The 27,881-nt window shown below is 35.5% G+C and overlaps 1 protein-coding gene across 2 annotated transcripts in view; it reads right to left on the bottom strand.

The window, feature by feature from the left end:
- Nucleotides 1-27,881, bottom strand: part of Crag (DENN domain-containing protein Crag) — a 718,705-nt gene that overhangs the window by 463,360 nt on the left and 227,464 nt on the right. For both annotated transcript variants that reach the window (XM_090406570.1, XM_090406571.1), the window contains exons 11-12: nt 27,650-27,743; nt 8,190-8,271 (exon numbers count right to left, since the gene is read on the bottom strand). In XM_090406570.1, the coding sequence (XP_090262696.1) occupies nt 8,190-8,271; nt 27,650-27,743 (176 nt within the window). The remainder of the gene's footprint in view (nt 1-8,189; nt 8,272-27,649; nt 27,744-27,881) is intronic.

Raw genomic sequence — 27,881 nt, 5'->3', positions numbered from 1 at the left:
TTGCCTCTTCTCTCCATGTGAATTTGTGCACATTTTTATGGTGGAACATGGTGTTAGTAATAACCAATCCATGTCCTGAGCAGAAATCCAACAGGTATTTGCCACTATTATTGGCTTTGCTCTTTTCTCCAAATTTTCCCAAAATATTTCTGGATGTCTCACAATCATTTCCTACTCTGCTATTTAGATCTCCAACAAGGACCAACTTTTCCTTTTTCATTGTGTCAGTTGCTTTTTCTAAAGCCTCAAACAATTCCTCCACTTCTATCTTATTAGAACCTTCTGTGGGACCATAAGCACAAATAAGTCTCATTGTCCAGTTCCCCATTCTCATATTTGACCACATTACTCTACTTGAGACTGACTGCCATTCAAGAAGATTAGCCTCGTATTTTGTGTTGAATACTATGGCTACTCCTTCTTTTCCTTGATTGTCATTGCCTGAATATAACATTTTGTATTTATTGCTCAGAAAGATCTCACCAGTTTTTGTCTTTTTTGTTTCAGTCACCCCTATTATGTCGATCTGGTACTTATCTAATTCTTCAGCTAGCTCCATTTCTTTGCAATTCAGGCTTCTTATGTTGATAGTACTGATCTTTAACTCTGGTGATGTTGAGTTGGGGTGTGTTTTCAGATTTGTTCCAGTAGCTGACTTTCCGCTGTTCGCCCTGGTTCCCTGGCAAAAACAACGGGGGACTCGTTTAACCGGGCGATGCCCCAGTCGGCATGAAATTTTTCATGTTGTAAGGGTCAAAGCTGTATAACTAAGATGAGACCTCCACATAGCCTTTAAAACAATGCAGAGAACCGAACAGGGCTTCTGACCTAATGTCCAATCCTCACCTTCTCGTGGTGCAACCTGTTGGTTATCTACTTCGATACTGAATGAACGAGGATGGGCTGGCAATTTGGGATTTGGCCGACCAAATTGTATTCTTATTGGTTAAACCAAAATAAAAAAATGATGGTACAATATATGCATTTGACATTTATAATCAGATGAGTCAGAAATAACAGTGATATTGTTGTCTGCTTTAGTAACATTTTTGCTTTTTTGGAGATCTTGTAGGAAGATGAGATGAGTAGGGCATTCAATGTTTACTACATCCACTGTTAGTGGATGGTTTCAAAGATTAATTATCTAATTTTCACAAGAAAGCTTGTTGGAACTTTATATATGTTGCTGTAGGGTCATTGAATTCATCATTGTGATGTTCAGTTTATCATCATCAAATTTCTGCCATGTACCCTCAGGGGGAGGGGTATATAGGATATGATAGTACTACATGAAAAACTTACATCATTACTAACTTCCTATCTACAATTTTCCTCCAAATCAGTCTGTTACCTGTCAAGATTCCAAAATCATCAGATCTTCTATTTCTATCTTCTACAGCACTTTTTACCGTATCAATCCACCTATACCTTGGTCTTCTTCTGGGTCTTTATCCTGCAAACCTGGCAGAGAACACTTATTTTGCTAATCTTTCCTCGCCCATTCTATTTAAGTGACCATACCACCTGAGATTAGCTCTGCTAACACATTCCTGGATGTTGACAATGTCAAGTTCTTTCCTAATATCCTAGTTTGTAATATGATATTGCCATTGATGCCATCTGTTCATGCCGCTAATCTTTCTGAGGACTCTCATATCTGTGATCTCTAGTCTTTGGTCAAGTGTTTTACTTCTGGCCCAGCTTTCAGATCAATAAGCTAAAGTTGGTTTGAACACTGTCTTGTATACAGCTAATTTAGTGTGTTGACTAATTTCTCTCTTATTCCCTATAAATCTATTCCGTTGAGATCCTACTTATAATAAAAATAAAATAGTTAATTTACCATCTTCACTAAAAATCGTGCCTAAGTAGCTGAAATGTTTCACTTGTTCTACAATTCTGCATTCACACAATGCAGTTGATTTTTTCAATGCTTCTGCCTATTTTCATTGTCTTTGTCTTGTTATTGCTGACCTTCATACCATATCTATTGCAACAGTTATTCTATTTAGTCAGGGAATCTTGCAGACTTGTAGAGGATTTATTTAGAAATATAACATTGTCCACATAAAGCAAAGAGCTGACATTAACATCTTCATATTATATTAGATGTTATCATGTTTAGTGGTATTAAACATGATAACATCTGATATCATGTTTAATACCACTTTCCTTCATAATGTGATCCATATAGATAATGAATAACAGAGGAGATAATGTACATCCTTGCCTCACACCAGATTTAACATTAAACCATCTTCCTGTACTTCCTTCAATTCTTACTGCTGACTTACAACTCAAATAAAGACTAAGTATTGGTTGATATAATGCCCCATTGACACCATATAACTGTAGCGTATTGAATAGCTTCTCTCTTAGCACCTTGTCGTATGCCTTTTCCAGATTGACAAAACTTAAATACAGATCTTTGTTATATTCCCATGATTTCTCAACTATCTGTTATAAAGTGAAGATCTGATCCTGACAGCCTCTATTTGGCATCAATCTTTGGTACCAGCTTGTTCTTCACCAAGCTTTTCTTCCACAATCCTTCTCGACCATTTCTCAAGTATACTTGCATAAATCTTACCAAGAACACTTGATAGAAAAATACCTCTGAAATTCTCACATTCAGTTTTATTTCTCTTTTTATATATGGGGTACTATGAGAGCTATACTCCAATCGTCTGGAATTTGTCCCTCTGTTCAGGCCTTCTGCACTATGCAGTGCAGCCACTGTAAGAGATTTATACCTCCATATTTGAGCATTTCTGGTCGAACATCATCCACTCCTGCTGCCTTTCCATTCAGGTTTTGGATGGCTTTTTCTACTTCAAGTATGGATGGGTATTCCTGACTGTATGCCTGCTGAGTGTTTTTTACTACTGTGCTATCACTGCTTGTTTCATTTAGCAATTTTTCGAAGTAATCACTCCATACTTCAAGGATATCTTTTTTTCTCATTTTCATGTCACCTTTATCATCTCTAACTCCTTTTACAGCACTCTTTCCTCCATTCCTAAGCTTCTTCAACAACCTCCAGAATATTTTGACACCTTCTTGATATTTATTTCCTATATTCTTGCCAAAGTCCTCCCATGACTTTTGTTCAGCTAGTTTTACACACTGTTTAGCTTTCTTACATTTGTCTCTGTATTTTCTAAGAGCACAAGCTGACTTATTTGCCAGGAACTTTTGATATGCTTTCTTCTTTTCCTTCACTGCCTCTTTAACTTCCTGAGTCCACCATGGAGTTCTAATTTTTCTAACCTTACAGATAACTTCACCATATGCCTCTCTAGCTGAATCAATCAGGATTTTCTTCAAGGCTTGCCACTGAATCTCCAAGGTTTGGTTCCAGTTCTCAAACTCTCATTTTTTCTTCAATAATCTTTGTATATTTTAGTCTAAAGTTCACATCTGAGATCTGCTGAACTTTTATTCGCTTTAAAACTTTCTTACATATTATTCTTTTCATTTTGAAATTCAATTTTATCCTGCTCAAGACTAAATAGTGATCACTTCCAATTTCATATCCTCTTTACATGCTTGTGTTCTGCACCAGGGAGAAAACATCACTATCAACAATAACATAGTCAATGACTTTTCTTATTCCTTGCTTTTTCTCTCCATGTGAATTTGTGAACATTTTTATATTGGAATATGGTGTTAGTAATAACCAGTCCATGGAGCAGAAATCCAACAGATATTTGCCATTATTATTAGCTTTGCTCTTTTCTCCAAATTTTCCCAAAATATTTTCTATGTTCTTACAAAAGTCTTCGCATTACTTTTGTTTAGCTAGTTTTACTAAGTGTGTAGCTTTCTTGCATTTGTCTCTGTATTCTCTAAGAGCACAAGCTGACTTATTTGCCAAGAACTTTTGATATGCTTTCTTCTTTTCCTTCATTGCCTCTTCACTTCCTGTCTCCACCATGGAGTTCTGATTTTTCTATCCTTGCAGACAACCTCACTATATGCCTCTCTAGCTGAATCAATCTGTGATTTCTTCAGGGCTTGTCAATGAATCTCCGAGGTTTGGTTCCTGTTCTCCAACTCTTTCATTTTTTCTTGAATAATGTTTGTGTATTTTAGTCTACATTTCACATATGAGAGCTGCTAAACTTTTATTCGCTTTAAAACTTTCTTATATGTTCTTCTTCTTTTCAATATGAAATTCAATTCTATCCTGCTCAAGACTAAATGGTGATCACTTCCAATTTCAAATCCTCTGTACTGACAGGTAGCTCTGAATCCAAAGTAGAAATTTAATGGATAATATAAGAAAGTTCTCTTTTAGAGTGCCGTAAATTGATTTCATACAAAAGAATGACTTAGTTTCACATAAATTTGACGTAGTTTCAGATAAATCTTGGCAAAATGGTCTTACTAGAGGCCATATATTTTCTATTATACCAAAACATTTTCCTTATTTAGATATTATGCATAATATTGAACCTTTCGCATGACAAATGATAAAAATCAATTATGTTTTGAAGTAGCCAAAATTATTCATAATCCTAAACTTTCACTTTCAGATATTCCATATTCAGAATTGAAGCCCTACATGGTATTAAAAAAATTTTATAACTAAAGCAGGCAAAGCAAAATTACTGCTATTTCTGAATCTTCTGATTATAAATGCAAAATAGATATATCTAATGAGAACGTAAAACCTACTCATTAATCAGTAATCCCCACCAAAAGTTAATGAGATAAACTTAACTCTTGATTAGATCATGTAGTTTTAGTTAATCTGGATGCACTTGATGCATGCATGCATGCACACACTTCAAAAGATCATATTGGGTTTTTAACTGGCTGTCTCGCAACTGCATATCAGGAGAAACTCCATTTCCCATATATCTTCACTGTTGTTTAATTCTTTGATTACCAAATGTATTACACTGACAATGACCACTGTTACATGAATCAAAATATCTGTAGTTAATCTTTCTAAATTAGTTTTTGACTATGTCTAAATGTTACTTATACAGAATAAATAATAATAATAATAAATATTATTATTATTATTAACAGAGACACATATTACATGCACCAGCTATCATACTTATTTTGAATTCATTCACATTGCTTGCACTTACAACATCTAATAGCAATCCATTCCAATCAAGCACCACATTATGAAAGAAAAATCTAGTCCTCACCCTCTTCTTAGCAGCATTCATTCTTGACTTCTAAGGATGTCCTCTTGTCCTTTCCCCACCCTCCATAAAATAAAAAATTCCATAACTGAAATCCTGTATGACCCTTTCAGAAGTTTGAAAGTCTCAATCATATCACCCGTCTTTCTCCTGTTTGCTAGTGTCTGCAATCTACAAATTCTCAATCTGTCTCTCCACTGTATCAGAATCACAATGGAAACCAGAGATCAGACCTGAGCACATTAGTCCAAGTCAGGTCTTATCAAGGCCTTGTAAAGAGGCAAAATCACATCCTTATCTTTGCATATGAAAGTTTGTTTCAGCATTCCAATTATCTTTTGAGTTGTATTTGCAATCACTGCTACATGGCCCCTGAACACTGCAAGATCACTAGCCTGATCAGTTTCCTCTAGCATAATCCCACCAATATAATACAATATTGAATATCTAATCATGCCAAAGTGCATGACTTTGCATTTACTGATATCGAAATGACATCCATTTCCCATGCTCACAATTCCAGCCTATTCAAATCATTCTGCAAGTACTGCATATTAGCAGCATTCCTGATTATCCTACCTATCTTTGAATCATCAGCATATAGATGTATGTTGACTGTCAAACGCTTCCTAATATCATTATTGTACAAATTGAATAACAGTGGTACGAAGGACTGATCACCGTGGTACACCACTAGCTACCTTAAATCTTGCACAATTTACATTACTCACAACTCTCATATATATGACTTTCTCATATCTGTCAGTCAGCCATCCTCTTATCCATGCTAATATTTTATAATCCAAACCCATATTCTCCAATTTATGCAACAGTCTTCCATGCTATATTCTGTCATAACCCTTAGCAAAATCCAAAAGTATCATGGTTCCATTCCCCTGGTCTAATTCAATGGTAACATTATTATAGAATGAGCAAGTTGCTAAAACATAACTTTCCCTTAGTAAACCCATGCTATTCATAACAGAATAGAGATTCACTGTCAACCCATTTCTGAATGCGAACCCTAACCAAGTTTTCCAAAATCTTCACCACCACTCCTGAGATATTGATTGGTCGATAGTTGGATACATCGGTCTTTACACCACCCTTGTGCAATGCGATTACCATATATTATTTCCATTCCTGCAGAATCTTCCCTTTTCTGAGATTCAAATTATATAGCCTGGTTAAAGGGATAACTAGTTCAGCTGAACACTCTTTTAGCACACGTGATGATATTCCATCAGTCCCTATTGCTGAATTCTTATTCAGTTTGTGCAACAGCTCTAAATAGACTTGGTTAGACTATTAAAGTTAAACCCATTCAAGATTATCCTCTTATTTGGTATTGAATAATATAGATAATAAATTTTTATCATTTATTTTGAAATACTATTAAGAAACTGAACTGCATTTAAAATACATGCATGTAAAAATGTTTTACATGATGCATGTATCAATGGAAAGGAGGTAAACATTATTCACTATATTTTGCAAGACCACTTTTTTTCTAGTCTTCTGAAAGTGAAAAACAAGTAAATGTATTAAAAATATCCTATTTATTTTCAAGTGCACAAAGATGACCTGCTCATGTTTTCAAGAAAAGTGCTACTAGAAATTATCTTAAATAGTATGATAGTTTGTTTTTGAAAAAATTAGTCCATGCCTTGTGTGAATATGTTAATATTCAGGAATGTGTATGCAAAGATAGTGTAAGATGGCAGAGTCACTTAAACAGAAGAGAAAATTAAACATTAGCAAAACCAGGAAAGGAAGATGTTGGAAGTTTTTTTCCACTTCGTTAGACTATAAATTATATATTTAGTTTAATCCTTTATCCGAGTGTAAGAAACAAAGTTTGTGCCTGAAGTAACTTCTCTGACTGGGGCAACTCATGGCAAAGGTGTACTAAGTTCTCATCACTTTCCTTAGTATCCCATAATGCAAAGCACATCCCCTTGCAGACATATATAATGCTATGCATTATGGGAAGGGTCACTACCCAGACCGGTTTCAACCTTTATTGAGGTCTCTTCAATGGGAGCCAGACTCAGAGGTGATACCAAGGTGGAAGCAATGCGGAAGCCACATTTCCATATGCCAGTTGCCAAAAAGAGGAAGATTTGGAAGTTTTTTCCCACTTGGTTAGACTATAATTTATATATTTAGTTTAATTCTTTATCCAAGTGTAAGCAAACAAAGTTTGCAATTTATAGTCTAACCAAGTGGGAAAAAACTCCAACATCTTTCTCTAATCCAGAGTAATTTAATAATAAGGTGTGACACCTTTTGCCAACTGGCATATGAAAATATGAGTTCTGCATTGCTTCAACCTTGGTATCACCTCTGGGTCTGGCTCCCACTGAAGAGACTTCAATAAAGGTCGAAACCGGTCTGGATAGTGACCCTTCCCATAATGCATAGCATTATACATGTCTGCAAGGAGATGTGCTTTGCATTATGGGATAAGGAAAGTGATGAGAACTTAGTCCACCTTTGCCACGGGTTGCCCCAGTCCTGAAGATACTTCAGGCGCAAATTTTGTTTGCTTACACTTGGATAAAGGATTAAACTAAATATATAATTTACAGGATATGAAGGGAAGGGGTGAAATGGCTGGGAGGGAATTTTTTTGTTGTTAAAAAAGCAGCCCATTTAATAGTGAAATGAGAAATGCTTTATAAGACAGAAAATGAGGGATAATGAAATCCCCAATCAGAAAAATTATGAATCTACTAGTGCACCTATTGAGAGCATAATAACCCCTCCCCTTTCCACAAAAAAAAATCAGTTTAGAATTATAGTAGCATGTTACTTGTAGACTGATACCAGAGTGAAAAGACTACATTCTTATATTATGCAAAATCAATTGAATCCTGAATTAGCTACTTTATATTTTGATATTCTTAGTTTTTCTTTAAACTAAGAATTCAATATAATAAAGACATATCATACTCTCAGAGCAGCAACATATCTACAAGCTATCTTATCTCAATTTTTTGTTCTTAAAAACAAAATACTTACAGATGAATAGAATTGGTATCAAGGTCAACACAGGTTACATCATCAGGAGGATCATATAAATCAAAATATCGTGAATCGACACCTAAATGAGAAATGAAACTCCGAGATTTTTATTATCATAATACTTTTAGCTTCATATCAATTAACATCTACAAAGCACAGACATGGTACAGAAAAGCTTAAAAAAAATCAGAACTACTCCATTAAGTCACTGTATATTTTGTATAACTTCCATATATAAACACAGCATGATAAATATGATATCTCTGTCATTTTCATTGCCTATGAAGCAAAGTTTAGAAAGAGTAATAGCTAAACTGAATAGTTTATCTGAAATAATTTTCTCTACCGTTGATATAAAAATTTAACATAAGAAGACAAAGTACTGAGCCCTCCATTAAATCACCAGTCATTCATCTTCTCCTGGATTTAATTCCCACATATACTACTCATTAAGGGCTATCCCTCAGCCAGTTTCATATCCAAAATTACTATCTTCATATCCATCCTCATTTATATATCATTCAATTTATATAATAGACCTGTATGTAGTTTCCTGCTGAATGCCTTTGCAAAAGCCAGCAGTATCAATGTGTAGCCATTTTCTTTATCAAACTCTAGCATCAGTTTCTTAAGAAAAGCAAGCAGATTATTTTAAACCTACCCTTCAAAATCCATGATTCCCCCTATAAAGTATCATATTCCTGTTCATTATGAGTCCTCAATTCTGCCTTTTACCAAAATCTCCAATATCCTGACCACAATTCCTGACATACTAATTCGCCTATAATTTACTATATTTGTTATAGAGCCTCTCCTTTATGAAGAACTGTATTGTTTAAATGACACTTGTGCCATAATGATGAGAAATGTCTACACACAGACACAAGGATAAATGAAATAAATTAAAGTAAAAAATTAAATAAGTAAAGTAATATAGATATATAAAGTAAAGTAAAAATTGAAGTTATTTGTCAGATATTTCAACCAGAAGATACCAGATCATCTTCAAAGGCAGATAAGCTAATATATACATGACAAAACATTAACAATGGATTATTTTAAAAAAGCACTAGCTACATGATGGTATAAAAAGAATCTAATGTGGGTGAGATGCAGTAACTGATATATAGAATGGGGGGGGGGGATACTGATGTCTAATAAGAATGAGACTTTCCCAGATTTCTGACAAGGAGAGGCAGCTGTTTCAATTAAAATTAGGATGATGCAGCAGGGCTTCAGAACTCTTTAAATAAATGTTCAAATCTGGAGTAGCAGCAGTGCATTCTAAACCACAGAAGATTCTGTGGTTTAGAATGCACTACTGCTACTCCAGATGCACAATCACATCAATTCCATGCTGCATTTAGACTAATTTCTCAGATTCTTATTAATGATGTATAACTAGTGTTCTTGCAATATTTTCCCCACAGAAAGTCCAGTTTGTCTGAAAAGTACTTTCTGAAGAGAAAAAGAGCAAGGTGTATATGCAGGGTCAATACCATATTTACAAAAAAACACTTCCACATTAACTTCAACATTTGTGGCATAGACACCTTAAATGATGTAAGACATTCACAACTAGGTCTCTTGTACTTGACCAAACTCCAAATTACAACAATCATAGTCTCCTGGCACAACTACATCATTTAGAGCATCTGGGACTTGCCAAAAACTTTTTCAACCTGTCTATTAATAACACAATACAAAACACAAATCTGCTAAACCACAGCATACTGTTCACATTTTTGGTGTTGCACCTAAGACCTTTCTAAAAATTCTTGACACTTCTCCAGCTAATTGACACCCCCTTCTCTCACTCTTACAGAATCTCTCCTGCATTGTATCTCTTCTAAAGGGAAATCCATGATCACTGATCAACAGAATTGGTATTATCATGCCTCCCCTCCATCATTTCCTACTAGCCATGCAGCAACATGACCAACAACTACTCGTTTTTTTGCAGCAGATATGCTGCCTCATCAAACCTGCTACTCCTGTTCATCTTTATTTCATCTACACCGATTCTGTGGAACAGCCTTCTCAATAAAGTATTCTCCAAAGACTACAGTCTACAGCTCTTCAAAAAGAATCAGATTATATTTACTAAAATAAAAAGCCAAAAGGCTTCATTTCAGTGATGCAAAATTATATAAATTAAGTGGATATTAAATCCAGAATTTCAAAGCAGAATGCAAACTATGAAAGTTTTAAGAAATTTGACCGGAGAGCATATGGGAATAGACTCGCTGGCATTTATGATTGCCCAAGGGGCCTTATAGGAGACATGATCGCTTGCCCAAAGTGTCCATATATTCGTCTTCTATTGGTCCATTCTGATAAGGTTTCACTGGCCTGACAGCTGTTTCGAACTAGTTGGTTCTTTGCAGAGACCAGGCAGAAACCTTAAGAGAGCAAAAACTCTCATTCAGTACTAAGCAACTCAAAGGCTGGAGAGGTGTATTTTTCATAAGTGAACTCTCAGTTGGTGCATAAAGTATTTACTAAAATAAAGAGTCAAAAGGCTTCATCTCAGTGGTGCAAAATTATATGAATCATTTCTTGACACCTACCCATGTTGCACTGATTTCCTATAGGCTGGCAATCCCTATGCATGCTGTGTAACATAAAAAAAAAAAAAAAAAGGAAACATATGCTCTGATGCATATGAATTTCATTATAACTGACAAGCAATTATATGCACTTGGATAAAGGATTAAACAAGAAAGGTTTGTGCATGAACATCTTCACAACTGGGCTACTTGTTGGATATTTACTTAATAATAAGATAATGTCACTGATGAGAAGACTTCACCTTCTTTGTCATCAGTTTTAACCTTTATTGAGGTCAAAACTAGTCTAAGTAGTGGCTCTTCCCATGATGTTTTTGCATTATGAGATACTGAAGCAATTGATGGGAACTCAACAGCCTACTTATAAACTCAGGTTTATAAGTAGTCTTGTTGTGAAGATATTTCATGCACAAACTTTGCATTTGGATTTATTTATTATTTATGGCATCTCCATGGAGTTTGGAGACTCATCACAGTTGGTGCACACATTGCACAACCTTCTATGGTCCCATAGAAGGTTCTCCTAACGAAGAAGTGGGGGAATTTTTTTTTTTTAGTTATTAGGGCTTGGCAATTTATGGAGATCTAAGAGCAGAGTAGTAAATGAATTCCACCAGGCACACAGAAACGTTTTTGGAAAATTTGGAGAAAAGTACAAGGCTAATAGTAATGGTACCTGCTGGTTTTCTGCCCAGGATACAGCCTTGATAAAGGATTAAACAAGAATATAATTTCTTGTTACATATTATTATAGTAACATCCATGAAGGATAGACTTGCTACAGGAGACCTACTTATAGCAATTTGTCTATCATACTGAACCTTCAAATTATTCCCCACAGTCATGATGCCATTCTAGCAATGCATTTCATTCATCAACCACTCCATATAAAAAATCTATTCAAAGTGGGAAAAAAAAAAAAAAAAATTGCTATTCTAAATGAATTTCCAATTTCTTTCTTTCTGTTTATTAGAAAGTGCCATCATCCAACACTTCATGTGCATGGTATGGGTCGTGCTTTTCTGAAAACTGTCAAGCCATAATCAGTGAATAAGAACAAACCCAACATCAAAAGAATTGAAATAGAAACCATCAACATGAGAAGTATCAATGGAAAGGAAAATCAAACTTGCAGAACTAGAAAAGTACATGGACATAACTACCATTACTGAGACAGAAACTAAAACAGATGAGATCCTACTAAATAATAAGTATAGAATATTATATTCAAGCAGCAACAATCAAGGAACAGAAGGAGTAATGACAGCATTCAACACCAAACATGAAGATAAACTTCTTGAATGAAAGACAATTTCAAACAGAGTTGTTGGTAAACTTCAAAATGGGGAAATGGACAATGAAACTTATTTGTGTCTATGGTCTCATAGAAGGTTCTCATAAGGAAGAAGAGGTGGAATTTTTTTGAGTCAGAGCACGCAGTTGAATAAAAAGCATGGAAAAGGTGGTCCTTGCTGAAGATCTAAAGAGCAGAGTAGTAAATGAATCACACCATGCATATAAAAACGTTTTTGGAAAATTTGGAGAAAAGAATAAGGCTAATAGTAATGGTAACTGCTGTTTTCTGCTCGGGGAAACAGCCTGGTCATAACTAACACTATGCTCCAACATGACGATGTGCACAAGTTCATGTGGGCAGGAGACGCAAAAAATAAGAAAAACCTCATTGACTACATTATTGTTAATAGTGATATCCTTTCTTTTAGGCTTGCACGGTGATCCAAATGCATTTTTGAAAATTATGGAGACAACTACCGTGTTTGAATAAAAACTTTAGTTTAATATAACTAAAATCTACAATTCGACCTTTATGTCAAGGTCATCTTCTGGAGCGTACAAATATACACAAGAAAGCTATACTACAATCAAACTGGCTCGTTAAAGACACTGACCAACCGTTACCACAATTGTTGGACTGATCTCTGGTGGGGAAAAAAATAAATAAAAAATTATACATCAACGCTACAGTCCTATTATTTGTGTTGTCTACTATATACATATATTAACATCATTCCAGCCAGTTGGAGTGGGATGATTTCTAATACTAGCGGATTGGCTAGAGTCCTGACTTATGTTGAATCTTTCATATTAGGAAGGCTGAATGTGTGCTATCCAGATCCTTGGAATTTTCATGCCATCTTTGTTATTGATATTTGGGTGGTTTATCAGGATTTCACAGGATTCCTTAAATTTTCTTTCGTACCAGGTTTTTGTGCGGTGCAAGGAGCAGGTGCTTTTCCAGTTGATTTGGTGTAAGGTGTTAAGTGCGTGGTCTGAGAGGCCTGCTTCACCATAATGGTTATATTTAATGTGTCTAATGTGTTCTTTCTTGCGTATAGGGATTGTCCATCCTGTTTCACCAATGTACGGTAAGTTACAGGTGCAGCGGATGCAATAGACTCCAGGATGTGCTAATGGGAGGAGAGGATCCTTAGAGGAGCTGAATATGGTTTTAAGTTTAGTGGGTAGTTTAAAGGTGGCATTGAGGTTATAATGTTGTAGGATTCTGTTGAATTTTTCTGATTACCCTTTAATGTATGGGATGGTTATGGTTTTACTGTAATCTAGATTCGTTTTTGTTGTAGTTTTATAGAGTATTTTATTGACAGTATTTTTGTTATAGCCATTATTTATGAATGTGTCACTAATGATTTTTAGTTCTAAAATCATTACTTCTAAAAATTTTCTTTCGCACAAAAACCTAGTATGAAAGAAAATTTAAGGAATCCTGTGAAATCCTGATAAACCACCCAAATATCAATAACAAAGATGGCATGAAAATTCCAAGGATCTGGATAGCACACATTCAGCCTTCCTAATATGAAAGATTCAACATAAGTCAGGACTCTAGCCAATCTGCTAGTATTAGAAACCATCCCACTCCAACTGGCTGGAATGGTGTTAATATATGTATATAGTAGACAACACAAATAATAGGACTCTAGCGTTGATGTATAATTTTTTATTTTTAATTTTTTTTTTTCCCCCGCCAGAAGTCAGTCCAACAATTGTGGTAATGGTTGGTCAGTGTCTTTAACGAACCAGTTTGATTGTAGTATAGCTTGTTTCTTGTGTATATTTGTACGCTCCAGAAGATGACCTTGACATAAAGGTCAAAACGTCGAATTGTAGATTTTATTTATATTAAACTAAAGTTTTTATTCAAACACGGTAGTTGTCTCCATAATTTTCAAAAATGCATTAATAGTGATATATTCATGCTGGTTCAGACAAGAGTATTCGGAAGATGTGAAACTGGAGGTGATCATAACATAGTTTTAAGTAGGATAAAAATAAATATCACTATTTTAACACATTTTTTATATAAAAAAAGTTTTAAAAATAATTAAAGTTGAACAACTTTTACAGGTGAACTGTAGGCTCAACTGAACAAACATTATTCAAGAAAAATGAAACAGTTCAAAAACAAGAACCAAATCTGGGAGACTCTGTGAAACTCTGAAGAAAACACTGAATGACTGATTCAGTTAGGGAGGATGTGGTGAAGATGTCTGTAAGGATAGAAAAATAAGAACACCAAGGTAGACAAGTTTAAAGAAGTATTCCTGAAAAAGAAGCGTACCAAAATTTCCTAGAAAATAAGACAGCAGATGCCCAAAAAGAATACAGAGGAAAATGTAAGCTGGGTGTAATAATAGCTAATCAAAACTCATAGAAAGACTTTTGTAAGAACATTAAAGATAAATACCAGGAAGGTGACAACGTTTTCAGAAGGCTATTGGAAAAATCTTAGCAATGAGCAAAAGAGTGTACAGTAGAAGGATTCAAATATAAAGGTATTCTAGATTTTCAGAAGGCTATTGGAAAAATCTTAGCAATGAGCAAAAGAGTGTACAGTAGAAGGATTCAAATATAAAGGTATTCTAGATGTCTAAAAGTAATTACATTGAAAGACTGTTAAATGAAACTATTAGTAACCAAACAGTAATAAAAAATATTCACAAGGAATGTAAACAGGAGTAGATCAGTACTTAAGATAGAAAAAACGATTAAAAGCCTGAAACAAGAGGAAAGGCAGTGGGAGTAGATGATTTTAGATCAGAAATGTTCAAATATGGAGGTATAAAAGTTTTGCAATGGCTACATTGCATTAGTCAGAAAGCATGATTAGAATTGGTTGAATTCCAGATGATTGAAGTAGACCTTATTTCCAATCTACAAAAAGATTAATACCTGAAGGCAAGAATTACAAATTAATTTTTTTACAAGTGTTCCAGGTAATATTTATGTAAGCATACTTAAGAGACTAAAACATTGTTGAATAGAAACTTGTAGAAGAACAAACTAGGTTCTTCTCCAAGGATGTTCACAAGGTGCATGACTTTCAAGAAAGACAATGGTAGTTTGTGATCCAAAAACATATTCTGTGAAAAGAAGTATTCAAAAATGTTACTGAGTCGTAATACCGATATTTTTGATATATGATTTGAATATGTACCTAAAAAATTATTAAATAATTCAATAAGATCACCAATTATACAAGGTGCTTCAAAAGGGGGTATACAACTTTGAATGACAATACAACGTGTGGCTATTAAATAATGAGACAAGGTGCGCTGTGAATCGTGCACTCGTAGCAGTGGAATGAGCTTGCACCATGAATGACCTTGAAGGGTTCTAGAAGCAGATGAGATAAGCATTGTTCGCTGTCGCTCGTAGTTAGTCTGTAGGCAGTTATAAAAGAAACACGTGAAGTCACTTTGTTGGAATAATGTCTAACTTAAACTCAAACAGTGCATTAATCTCAAATTCCTTGTGGGATCAGAGAGTTAACCAACATTATTACCTTGAGGTTCTAGCCAAGCTGGGAGAATGAGTGGGGAAGAAGAGACCCGATCTGTGGAAGAACAATGCTTGGATTCTCCATCAGGACAATGCTCCAGCCCACAGTGCACTGTCTGTAAAGCAGTATCTGGCTGATAAGAAGATCCCAGTGTTGGACCATCCACCTTACTCGCCGGACTTAGCTCCATGCAATGTTTATCTTTTTCCAAAGTTGAAATCCCCATTGAAGGGCACCCATTTTCATTCAGTGGATGAGATAAAGGAGAAAACGGCAGCACTACTGAAGCAAATAACACCTGAAGACTGGCAACACTGCTTTGAACAATGATGTATAAATAGAGGAGAGGAGTATGTTGAAGGGGATAACAATTACGTTGTACAATTGTAATAATAAACCACATTTTTGCAACCAGTCTCGTTATTTAATAGCCACACCTCATAGAAGGTAAATAGTGATAGATGAACAATTTTTATTACCATGCAAATGTAGTGTAACACTTGAAGTTTCAACACAGACAGTTAAAATTTAATATGACTGCCTCCAGTAATTCTGCAGACATCCCATTTGTAATCAATTTTCTGCTACATGCAGCAGAGCATATCTGGTGTAATTTCAGCAATGGCAGCAGTAATTCTGGAATGCAGCTCATCCAAATTAGCTGGTAGTGGTGATAAAACACTATCTTTTGCAAACCCCACAAGAAAAAATCTAACAGTGTAAGGGCAGAGGAATGTGGGGCCATGCTACAAATGCCCGCCTACTAATCTATCTGCCTGGAAAATGGGTGTCAAGGTATGGCCTTACGTCTGTCAAGTAACAAGGAGGTGCTCCATCTTGCTGGAAATATAAGCATTCATTGTGGTCATACGTGTCCAGATACATACCACCAGTAGCAGTAGATCCCAAAAAAAAAAAGAAGGGTCCATACACTTTCTTCTTGCTTATAGTGCAAAAAACGTTGGCCTTTGGGGTGCCATGAACATATTCTACAATGCCATGTGGATTTTCACTTCCCCACTTATGTGAAAAGTACACTCGTCACTGAAAACAATAGTGTCCAAAAAGTCCTTATTTTGTTCTATCCAACTGATCATTTCTGTACAGAAATCCTGGCATATCTTCTTATCATCTTTCTTCAAATGTTGTACAAGAGTAAATTTGTAGGACCTTAATTGTAGATGCTGTCGTAAAACACACCACACAGTCACATGCGAAATTCCAATTTGATGAGATGCCCATCTAGTTGACTTTCCAAGGCTTCTCTGGAAACTTTCCTGAACTTCAACAACAGCATCAACTTTCCCATTGACCTGGGATGATGAACAGAACAACTTGTTTCCACAAAATTCTTGTGCCATGATCGTGTGCCTTCTAGGAGGTTCTTTGCTGTATTGCATGCAGAAATTCCTCTGAACTTATGTTGCAGACTTCATTTTCTCAAACCAAAACACACAACATGCCCGTTCTGCACCATTGGAAGTTGCATTTTCAAATGGTGTGCCATATCACACCATTTGGTGGTGTCATTTTTTTTTTTTTTTTTAATGTTGGGCCCATATGTGAGATGGTTGGCTGGACAATCTATACTACATTAGTACCGTACATCGGTAGTGGGTTGGGAAAGGAGAAACTTGTTTACATTTGATTTAAAAGCCTGTATGTTGTATTCCTTGGGAAATATGTCAAGGGGGAAAGACTATTCCACAGTACCTCAGTAGCAGGGATGAAGGAGGAGGAAAAGAAACTTGTTCTGTGGGTTTCAAGGTGTACTGTGAAAGGATGTTGGGCAGCAGCTGTATGTGTTCTGATGGGCTTAGTACAGAGTGGGGGAATTACTGATGCTGTTTCCGATGAACATTTCCCATGGAAATATTTACAGAATACACAAATTGCAGAGACCAAGCGTCTGTGTGAAAGTGAGGAGAGCGAGTTGGTGAGAGAAGGGTCATTTATCAGTCTAATTGCTCTCCTCTCTATTGAGTCAAGTATTTTGATGGAGCTTTTAGGAGCCCAACTCCAAACATGAGAGCAGTATTCAATAGCTGGGCGGATTTGTGATTTGTATAATGCTAATAGCTGTTTAGAGGTGAAGTAGCATATTGAGCAAAAACCTAGTTTTTTTGGAAGCTGAGGATGCAATGGTTGTGATGTGTTTATGCCAGGAGAGGCTTGATGTCAGGGTAATTCTGAGAAAAGAAATCTCATCTTGTCTGGGAATTTGAGTGTTGTCAAGAACAATGTTTGGGGGGAAATGGTTCTTTTTTGCGAGAAATAAGACAGAACTGGGTTTTACTAGTATTTTACTACGAGGTTATCTGAGCTCCATTGGTGGATGGCTTGGAGGTCAGAATTAAGGGCAGTGGTGGTTGATGTTCTGTGGGTTGGAGCGAGTTGTGCAGAGTAGAGTTTGTCAAATGAGAGGGAGGAGTGTAATGTGCTGTAGTCTGCAAAACTGTGTATTGGGTTAGAGGTCAACTGAAGTAGGTCGTTGATATATAGAAGGAAGAGGATCAGTGAGAGAACTGAACCTTGTGGGACCCCAGCATTAATTGAATGGTGTTTTGGTAATAGTTACATGATCAAAAATTGACGTGTTTCACTACATTATGACAGTCACTCAGCTTTTGTACATTTTCTGAGTTATTCTCTGTTCTCCTGCAAAGTTGTATACGATATTTTGTAACACCCCATACAGTGATAGAGAAAATCCAAGAACAGTCATTCATTTACAAGGTACTAATAGCTATTGAAAACTGGAAATACTGAAACACAGCTAGAGCAGATGCATTAAACATAGAGTAACATCTAATGAATAATATAAGACCATCAAAAACAGTGATCCTTCAGTTACGATCCCTGAATAGCTCAGTAGATTGAGGGACTGTTAGAACTTCATATGTATATAGCATATGACTGCTCCTGTGCAAATATGTCAGATGAATGAATTTCATTACTGAAATATTTTTTTAATTGGTTATCAATCTTCATGCACATGTAGAAGGATACAAAACTGCATAACAACATAAAAGGTATAAATATATATAACAATTTTAAAAAATGAAAAAAATTATGATATCTCTTGAGAGAAAAAAAAATTCCTCCTTAAAACTAGTTTTGAGCAGGAATTTGCTAGCCTGTTGACTGAGTAGTTAGTTTATTCAAAAGGCTGAAGGCTAGAATCTCACTGTTGGCATGGACGTTTGCAATTTTCTACAAGGTGGGAGATGAATTTCATTACCTGGTGTGAGACCATCATCTCACTTATTGTAGGCCTAAATTGGTTTGAGAAAGTTCCATGTTTAGCCTCTAGTGCAGGATTTCTGGATTATGCAAATAATAATAATAATAATAATAATAATAATAATAATAATAAAATAAAATAAAAAAGATACAAAGAAATATATGCCAGTAAAAATAGAAAAAAAAATCCTGATTCCTTAGTCCATCACAGTAGAAATGTACTGCAGATTTACAATCTTTCATGGGTGGGAGTCACAAAAAAAATTAAATTAATAAATAAATAAATAATAATAATATATAAACAAATAAATATCTGAATTACAAAAGACTATAGTGTCCTGTGGTAGTCAATATTATCAGATTTTTTGTCCATAGTTTGTATTAAACATTTCAAAATTATAACATTTTGGAATTGATGCAAGAATCTCATACTGGATTCTCTGTTCAGTCCTACTTCATTATCATTAGCTTTCTAGTACATAAAATTCTTAACTTCTTCTGCTCTGTGCTAGTTAGTTAAATTCTTTTTGACATTTCTTGTTCAGTTTTATAAAAGCTTTTAATTAATAAATAATTATTTTAAATTTAACTTTTTCAGCTGTTCATCTATTATGCTTCTGATCTTGCTTACATATCAGACTGTTTTGATATTAAATCTGTCATTTGCATAGTCCAGAACTTCTAACTGCTCTGATGTGAAATTCCATTATATTCTTCTCCTACTTGTAACGTATTTCATTATCTAACTCTTAACTCCTTTGAAAAGTAATCACCATTACATAACTTTACCTAAAACCATTCTGATGCCTGTAATGCAAAAACACAGCTATCTTTTTATTATCATTATTATTATTGCAAATTTCAGGAATTTTATGATTTATAACAATTATTTGAAATGTCTCTAACAGCACTCTCAAAAGCAAACCAAAATCTATAAAAATAAGGTATATGGAGGTTTTAAACTATACTCTGTTCAATTATATTCCATAAAGTAAAAATGTGATACTCCATATTTCTAACTATTCTATAATTAACTTCTGCATGTCCTAATCTATTTAATTTTTTAACTCTGTTTATCAACATTCTACAAAAGGTCTTCCATATAATGAGAATAAGATATTCTCTTGAAATTCTAACATTCAGTGAGTTGCATTCTTTGATATTATGATTATTTTTGCTTCTTTCCAAACCAGCAATACATAATGTAGTGCTTTATACCTTGTTTGGACATTATGTCGTTAGAGGGCGCTGTTCTCGAACTAATGCTGAATTTTTTAATCAGATATGGAAATTAGCAAAAGTGTAGGAAATCAAATTAAATACTTTTGAAATAAATTTTTCAATACTTTTCTGTAACTTGGGAAATGTTTGGTATATGGCACAGCAGGGAAAAGAATGAAAGAAAAAGTGAATGCGAAGGCTATGAGAGAGAGCAAAAAAAAAACTGTGAGAAAGGAGAGGGCACTGTATTTATGTAAAAGGATTCTATGATAAGAGGCACTTAAGAATGTAACAAAAGCATGTTTCCCAGGTCAGAAGATCAAGGATGTTAGTGAAGCTGTTGGTTTGCATAGAGGAGAAGTAAGAGTCGATTGTTTGGGCAGGCACAAACAATTTAAAAGTAAGAAATATGCAATGAGAGAAAATATGACAGAGTTGCTGGAAGAAGTGAAAAAGAAGAGTGAGAAGTATAAAGTGGTTTAAGACAAGGACTACAGCCTACACTGATGCATGCAAAAATACCCATCAGCAAATTAAAAACTGACACCGAAAGAACCAAATAGAGAAATTCATTTCCTGTACAAAGAGCATTCATGCCAAGGTCCCTTACAAAGGTCATTTCATATAACTTGTGCTAATTTGTACTCTCCCCTCTTTCTTATCATGATGACATTGATTCAACAACACCTGAAAATAAAGCTTGACCTCCCAGTATCATTCTTCACATATCATTCTCTGCAGATCCTCTTTGCATAAAAAAAGATAAATAAAAAATCTAAGGCAATCACCACCTGTGAAAAAAACCACAGGAGGTATATGTGTCTGTTTTCTTTTATAAGAAAGATATCAGAAGAATCATAACCTTGTTAACAAAGTCCTCTCTTCCCGATGGTTTCTTTCAATTTGTACTACAGAGTTACACTTCAGAACTAATCCAATATTCTATTTATCTATGCAAAAAAATTTCCAGCTTTTTGAATCCATTCTCTCCAACAGAAAGATCTGGGTCCATATTGGCAGAAAAAAGAGCAGGCCCAGATTTCTTCACAATGGTCTCCCACAGGGCTCTGTGTTATCCCCTTTACTTTTTAACATCTACATGTATGACGTACCACATACCAGCTCAAGAAAGTATTACGCTGATGACAGCGATCCTGCATCAATCTACCTCCTTTGCCAACCTGGAATCAACCTTGAACACAGACCTGAACATCTTGGAAGAGTACTTCAAGCAGTGGAACTTGAAGTCAAATCCAACAAAAACTGTGTCCACAGTATTTCACCTGAACAATGCAGAGGCAAATCGACACCTCAACCTTTCTTTCTGTGGGAAAATGGTAGAACAGGAGCCTCACCTGAAAGACCTTGGAGTGAGCCTGGACAGAAGCCTAACCTATAAAAGGCACATCACCAACCTGTCCAACAAAATTAAAACGAGAAACAATATCATTTCAAGGCTTGCTGTAACAACCTGGGGGTTGTGGCGCAGAAGTCCTAAGGTCGTCTGCACTAGCCCTTACATTCTCTGAAGCAGAATATTGTGCCCTTGTCTGAGAAAGAAGTGCACACACTAACATTATAGACAACCAGCTAAACTCTACCATGCGCACAATTAGTGGGACAGTGAAAAGCACCCCCTCTCTCCTGGCTGTCTGTCCTATCTAACATTGCTCCACCAAACATACGGAGAAGACAAGCTTCGAGCAATGAGCAACCCACTCCTGCCCCTGCACCAGACTCTCATAAATCCACCTAGTCTTCGCCTAAAATCTAGAAAGCCTTTCTGGTCCATGGACGAACTCTCTTCAGCTGCCCTGCCATCAACACCTGACATGTGGAGAGAATACTGGTCCAACAATCTCCCAACAAATGGCTTCCAGGTAGAAGATCCCAGTGCTCTGCAGCCTGGTTTTGCTCTTCCTAGGATGATTTGGTCATCAATCAACAGGATCAGAACTAACCAGGACAGATGTGGCTACCTACTACATAAATGGGGGCTGTTAGACAACCCTTATTGTGATTGTTCTCCTGTGGCTCAGATGATTACTCATATTGTGAACGACTGCCCAAGGCACCAATTTCATGGTGGTGGCCTACAGGACATCCACAGGGTGACAGATGAGGCCTTGGATTGGCTTTCCAGACTGGACATTGAACTGTAACTGTTCTGTATTCCTTTTGTCATAAGAATAAATAAATATGGGGCTGGAAGACTCATGACAGGAAAAACCACGTTAACCATTATTCACTACCTAATCATAGCTCTCTAATATATTTGGTACACCCTTACTATCCACACTCTTAAACAATTCGGGAGGAGGGGGGGGTCTCTCCCTACTCACCATGTACTGAAAAACTTCTTTAGTATCAATCTTATAACTTCTAATTTTTATCACGTCCTCTCTTTTCTGCCTATTAACTACACTTTGCAGCCCACTCACTTTCAGTTTGTCTTTATACAGTGCATTCTGAACATAAGTTACCAGATTGCTCATTAATCTCTGGATCCACTCCACCTCCTCATCCCCAAGAAACCCAGGAGATGAAATCTTTTCACACTAGTCAAGATGCAGCCATATCATAGCCTTATAAAATGGATAATAACCTCCATGTGTCTATTTGTCAATGTGATCAACAATCCAAGTAATCCTTTGAACTATTTTGCCAACTTTTGCGGTATGCCCTCTGAACTCCACCATCACTTCCAGATCTCTAACCTCGTTAATTTCCTATGATCCAGTATCATCAGTATGATATACAAATATGTACTGCATTTCTTCATCCAATGCACAACCTTACACTTTTCCACATTAAATTGACAACCATTATACTTCATCAGTTGATGAACAATGCCATTTTTAAATCCCATAGGATATCAGCATAACCTTTATTGGCTATTGCCCTCTGCAGTCTTACATTGTCAGCTAAATAGCTGAATACTCCTCATGAAATCATTTCTTATACTAATAATATACAAATTAAACAGTAGTGACACTAATATGGAACCTTGAGGAACTTTTTACTAACCATCCTCATTCTCAGATTCCACACCACCATATATATTCTGATGTCTGTCTGTCAGCAATTCCCCTGTCATATCACCAGCTTCCTCCAACTGATGTAATATTTTTCCCACGTGGTATTGTTTTGATGCCTTTGCAAACTCAAGTAGTATCAAAGTGTGGCCATTTCTCTTATCCACTTCAGCTGCGAGTGTTATAAAATTTGAGTAAATTTTAACACAGGACCTATCTTTCAAAATGCCATGCTACCACAATATATTATCATATCCCTATCTACCCATTCCTGAATTCTACCTTTAACCAATTTTTAACTATTTTAATCACCACTCCTGAGATACTAATTGGTCTGTAAATTGCTACTTCTATCACAGAGCCTCCTTTATGTAATGTATCTACTGAACTATCTTGTTCTCGTTCCACTCCCTTGGAACCTTGCCAGAGCTGAGATTTGCATTAAACAACTTGGTCAAAGGTCTCTTTGACTTGGTCTCTTACACATTCTTGTAACACACCATCCAATCCTACTACTGTATTTACATCGGTATTTTTTAAACATACTGAGCACCTTCAGTTTGTGTCAATTTTTGCATGTCTAATGCATTAGCATTTGAAATATCTCTGTGTGGATGATACACCCTTGTAAAGTGATCACATAGTAACTAACTATTTTTCTTTTGCCTTTGTCACTTTCCTACTCACTTTCCTAATCACTCTTTCTCTTACTTGCTAAACAGTGAAAGAAAAAAAAAAATCTAGGATTTCCTTCTGCCTATTTAGTAAATTTCTCTCAATCTAATATTTAGCTCTCTTTACTATATTGGTCACTCTTCTTGCCTGTGATTTGTACTGCTCATGGGCATGCTGATTGCCTTTTTCTTTATAATTCCTCCATAATTTTTTTGCATCTCCTACTTTATAATGCATCTATTTAATTTCCACTTGGTTTAGCCTCCTGACCATGTAGTTGGACACTATTTTCCCCAAACAATTCTGGCCATTTTCTCATAGTTTCTTATGCCATGGATTATTCCAAGCTACATCCGAAGTTTGTGATAATCACCAGCTTTGTTGTTCACATATATCCTTTCTTGACTGAGAATTCCGGATGTTTAGTAATTTTGCAGAACAATAGTGTGTGGTCACTTTCCCTAATCAGCGGCAGAGTGGATTTTTTGGTTATGGATACATTTTCTGATGCTATTACTACATCTGACACTCAAATCCCTGGTCTCTTCCATCACATGCTGTTTCAGATAATTATCCTTTGGTAACTATATTAGAGGTGGCCAACCTTGAACGTTCCATGCAGCAATTTTTCATGTACAAGTTCAGATGTGCCATACAATTCTTGTATCCTTAACAACTCCCTCTAAAAATATGTTAACATAGACATGATATATTGATTTGATATAAAAACAATGCACAACAGTTTTCATGATGAATTCACTATAAATAAGAACTGTAATGGGTAAATGAATGAAAAACAAGGCTTAATTTTTGAATAAAAGTACAAAACTGCAAATGCTCACAAAGGGCAAATAAAGCACAACTCTATAGCACACAAGCATCAATTGTAAACTAACTGACAAAAACCTGCAACAGACCACTGTTCCACATCTTTTGCACAAAACAATAAAATTGCTAAAAATAATTACTAAGTTTTAGTTGTTTTTTTTCCTACAAATCAGTTTTTGATTAATACTTTTTGCATAAATAGGCTTACTTTTTTATTATCATCATTGGGGTCCAATGTGCCACTTTTGGCACATGAACTGTAGATTGGCCATCCCTGATCTATATAAATTCCATTTCCTCTCTCCAATCTGTGTCATTCATAGTGAAGTCCCCATAATAATTGCTCAGCCTGCGCTCATTGTGCTAATCTGTCAATGCATGGCATCTTTCTATGTACTTCTGATTTATTGCAGCAACAAACAATACATTTTGTCCTGTTAGCCTTTATCTCACACCAGATTGCTTGAAATTAATCATTTCTCTCAAACCTAAAATCATCCTTAGCATCTATTTTTGTTGGTCGAAGTTCTTCATCTATCATCAATAATATCCTCTTCACTTGTCCTATTCCTTGTATTCTCCTTCAAAATACAATACCTCTTACATTCTATGCCTTTAACTATCATATTCTGTCAACTAGGTCTTATTGATGTTAATAAATTTTAGACAAGTATAGCTGACTGATGCCAAAAAAAGCTCCTCCCTTTAGTTTGGATACTTTTAGCATTCATGTACATGTATTTTGTCATTCCCTTGGGTCCACACCCTTGTGTAATTACCAGCCCACCATTCACATTTGAAACCTGGAAAACTGTACTTGGCATTTCATGATCATTTCTGCACTTGCCCTCTTTTGTCTCAGGGGTAGCTAAACAAATACCTTGACTGCAATTTCCCCCCCCCCCAACCTGCTGCTTACCTGATTGTCACATGTGCAAAGAGCGCTGTGATATTGGGAGGGAATTTGTCCTGTAATAGAAGGATTGTGTCACTGATTGAGATATCTGTGAAGAGGGCAGAGATATCAAAACTGACTATTTGTGCCCTGTCAAAACAGGATGCACAATTCCCATAAGAAAAAAGGAACATAAACGACACATTAAATATAATAATTATGGTCAAGCTGGTCTTTCTGATCATGCCCTGAACACTTTACATAGAATTGACTGGAAAAGTATTTGTTGTTTACATCACACCAAAACATGGTATGAACATAAATTTAAGGAGGCCTGTGAGATTCTTATCAATCACCCTAACCTTAACATCATTAAGATTAACCTTAATCTTAATGATGGTCTAAAAATCCCAAGAATATGAAAGACACGTATTCTACCCACTTAACCTTTCTCCTTAAGAGTTGATTATAAATAAGACCACAGGTAATCCAGGATCCTAAATCTAATATAACAATTGTCATGTTAAAATAGGACATCATTTTTACTGTAACAAAACTATCTATATGAAAGAATGTTTCTCTGATGTTGTCTTAAAAGAATATAGCTTTGATATAGTTAATTTATTTTATTTCATTTATTGTAATTTTATTTTATTTTCACTGGAGGTCAGGCCAGTAGAATAACAGTTGATCAAATCATTGTCTCTTTAGCATACTATGTGAAATGTAATTTAGCTTGTCTCTGTACGTATGTGTGTATACTCCAGATGATGACCTTAATATGAAAGTCGAAACGTCTGGAAATTAAAATAATTATTTATAATATGGTTGTAGAGTCCATAATTCGTGTAAAATGAAAAAAATGTAACAAAACCTATTATAAAATTGTTTAGTTTCCCCAAGTTTTCCACAGTAAGAATGAATTGTACATGAATTATTATTGACATCCTTATGATATTTAAGTTTGTTTTCTTTTTCTCTTTAATTAGCATTTCTTCTATAAACCAATTTTATGTTTGGTTTGTGAATAATAATAGTTCAATATTTACCAATACTATCTCATCTTCCTTATCCCACTTTTATCTTGCGGTATCGAGGGTTTATTAATCATCGGACCTCAAACCGTTCACAGGATAAGGTGGTCAAGCCCTAAGCCCTGGTGTATCCTATATCTGTAGTGTTGAGTTCCCGAGGCTGGTTTCCCTGCTTTGCAGGATGAAAAACCCCAGGATAAACTGGGGAAAAAACCCTACTGTCCACACCCAAGACCGGCAAACTTGGCTATGGCTGAGGGAGATCCTTGAGCTCCTCACATCACCGATGGGAATCGATCCTAGGACACTCCTTCCCCAGGCATATGGTTGCGAAGCGCACAGCCACTAGGCTAACCGAGCAGAATTACCAATACTACTAACTAATAATGACCATTATTACTATTTTTTAAACACACTTTTTTTAACTGAAATGTAAGCAAGCATGGTTAATAATAACAACGGAAACCTCAGAGATTTATTTACATAAAATTTTCACCCAAGTATCAAGGGCATCGTCGATATACAATTCAAATACTTAGCAAGATACAAGCAAATCAAAAAATGAAAATATGGCAGTAATGCATATGCAATGGTAGAATAGTATCATCCAAACTGTGCTGAAGTGTTCTAAGAATGTTTTTTTATAAAAAAAAAATAATAAAAAACATTACAATAATGATTTCTCATAAAGAGCCTTTATAGGATACTGTTCTTCAGTGTTTTGAGAAGATGGTTATTCAGCAAATCCAGATTGCTTTAGTTTAGATGTTCCTTATGATGAACAGCAGCAGATTATTTGATTGAAATAGGCAGAAAAGGAATTTGATAAATTTCAGTGTAGGTCAATGAGCAGGGACATCCACAGAAGTGCAGTTTGTATGTAGTTAACAAAGGGTTACAGAGCTAGATTTTTCTCTGGCAGAGAGCGAGTAGAACAGTTTTCCCCATTAAAGTGGTGAGTCTGTTTATATGAATGAGCTTAAGACAAGGCATGACAGTCAGTGCAATGCTATTATATGACCGCTTTCAATGAATCCTTGACCCCCTGGAGGTCTCCAATAATTTAAGAGAATATTATTATTAAGATATTAAAATAATTATTACCTTCCCCATTTAAAATGAGGTACTACTTACCTACAATAAATGGTAAAGGAGCACTCAACACATCGGAAAGCCCTATTGGACAAAGCGGAATATATGGGCATTGCCAGTGAAATGGAAAGATGAGCTGCAGGTGGAGGGAGGGGAGAAAAATACATGGGCATTAGTTTTTACTCAAAGACTTCAATATGTAAAGCATTTTGTCATTTATTTGTATCACGAATTATGACAAAGGTTGATAAAATGTCAACTTGGAGTGAATATA

Source organism: Typopeltis vanoorti, chromosome 16 (assembly GCF_054136105.1).
Source record: "Typopeltis vanoorti isolate ZY-2024b chromosome 16, IOZ_Tvanoo_1.0, whole genome shotgun sequence".
In the NCBI taxonomy this organism is placed as follows: Eukaryota; Metazoa; Arthropoda; class Arachnida; order Uropygi; family Thelyphonidae; genus Typopeltis; species Typopeltis vanoorti.
The sequence above is the reverse complement of the archived record's forward strand: the minus strand, read 5'-3'. Positions and strand labels throughout refer to the sequence as shown.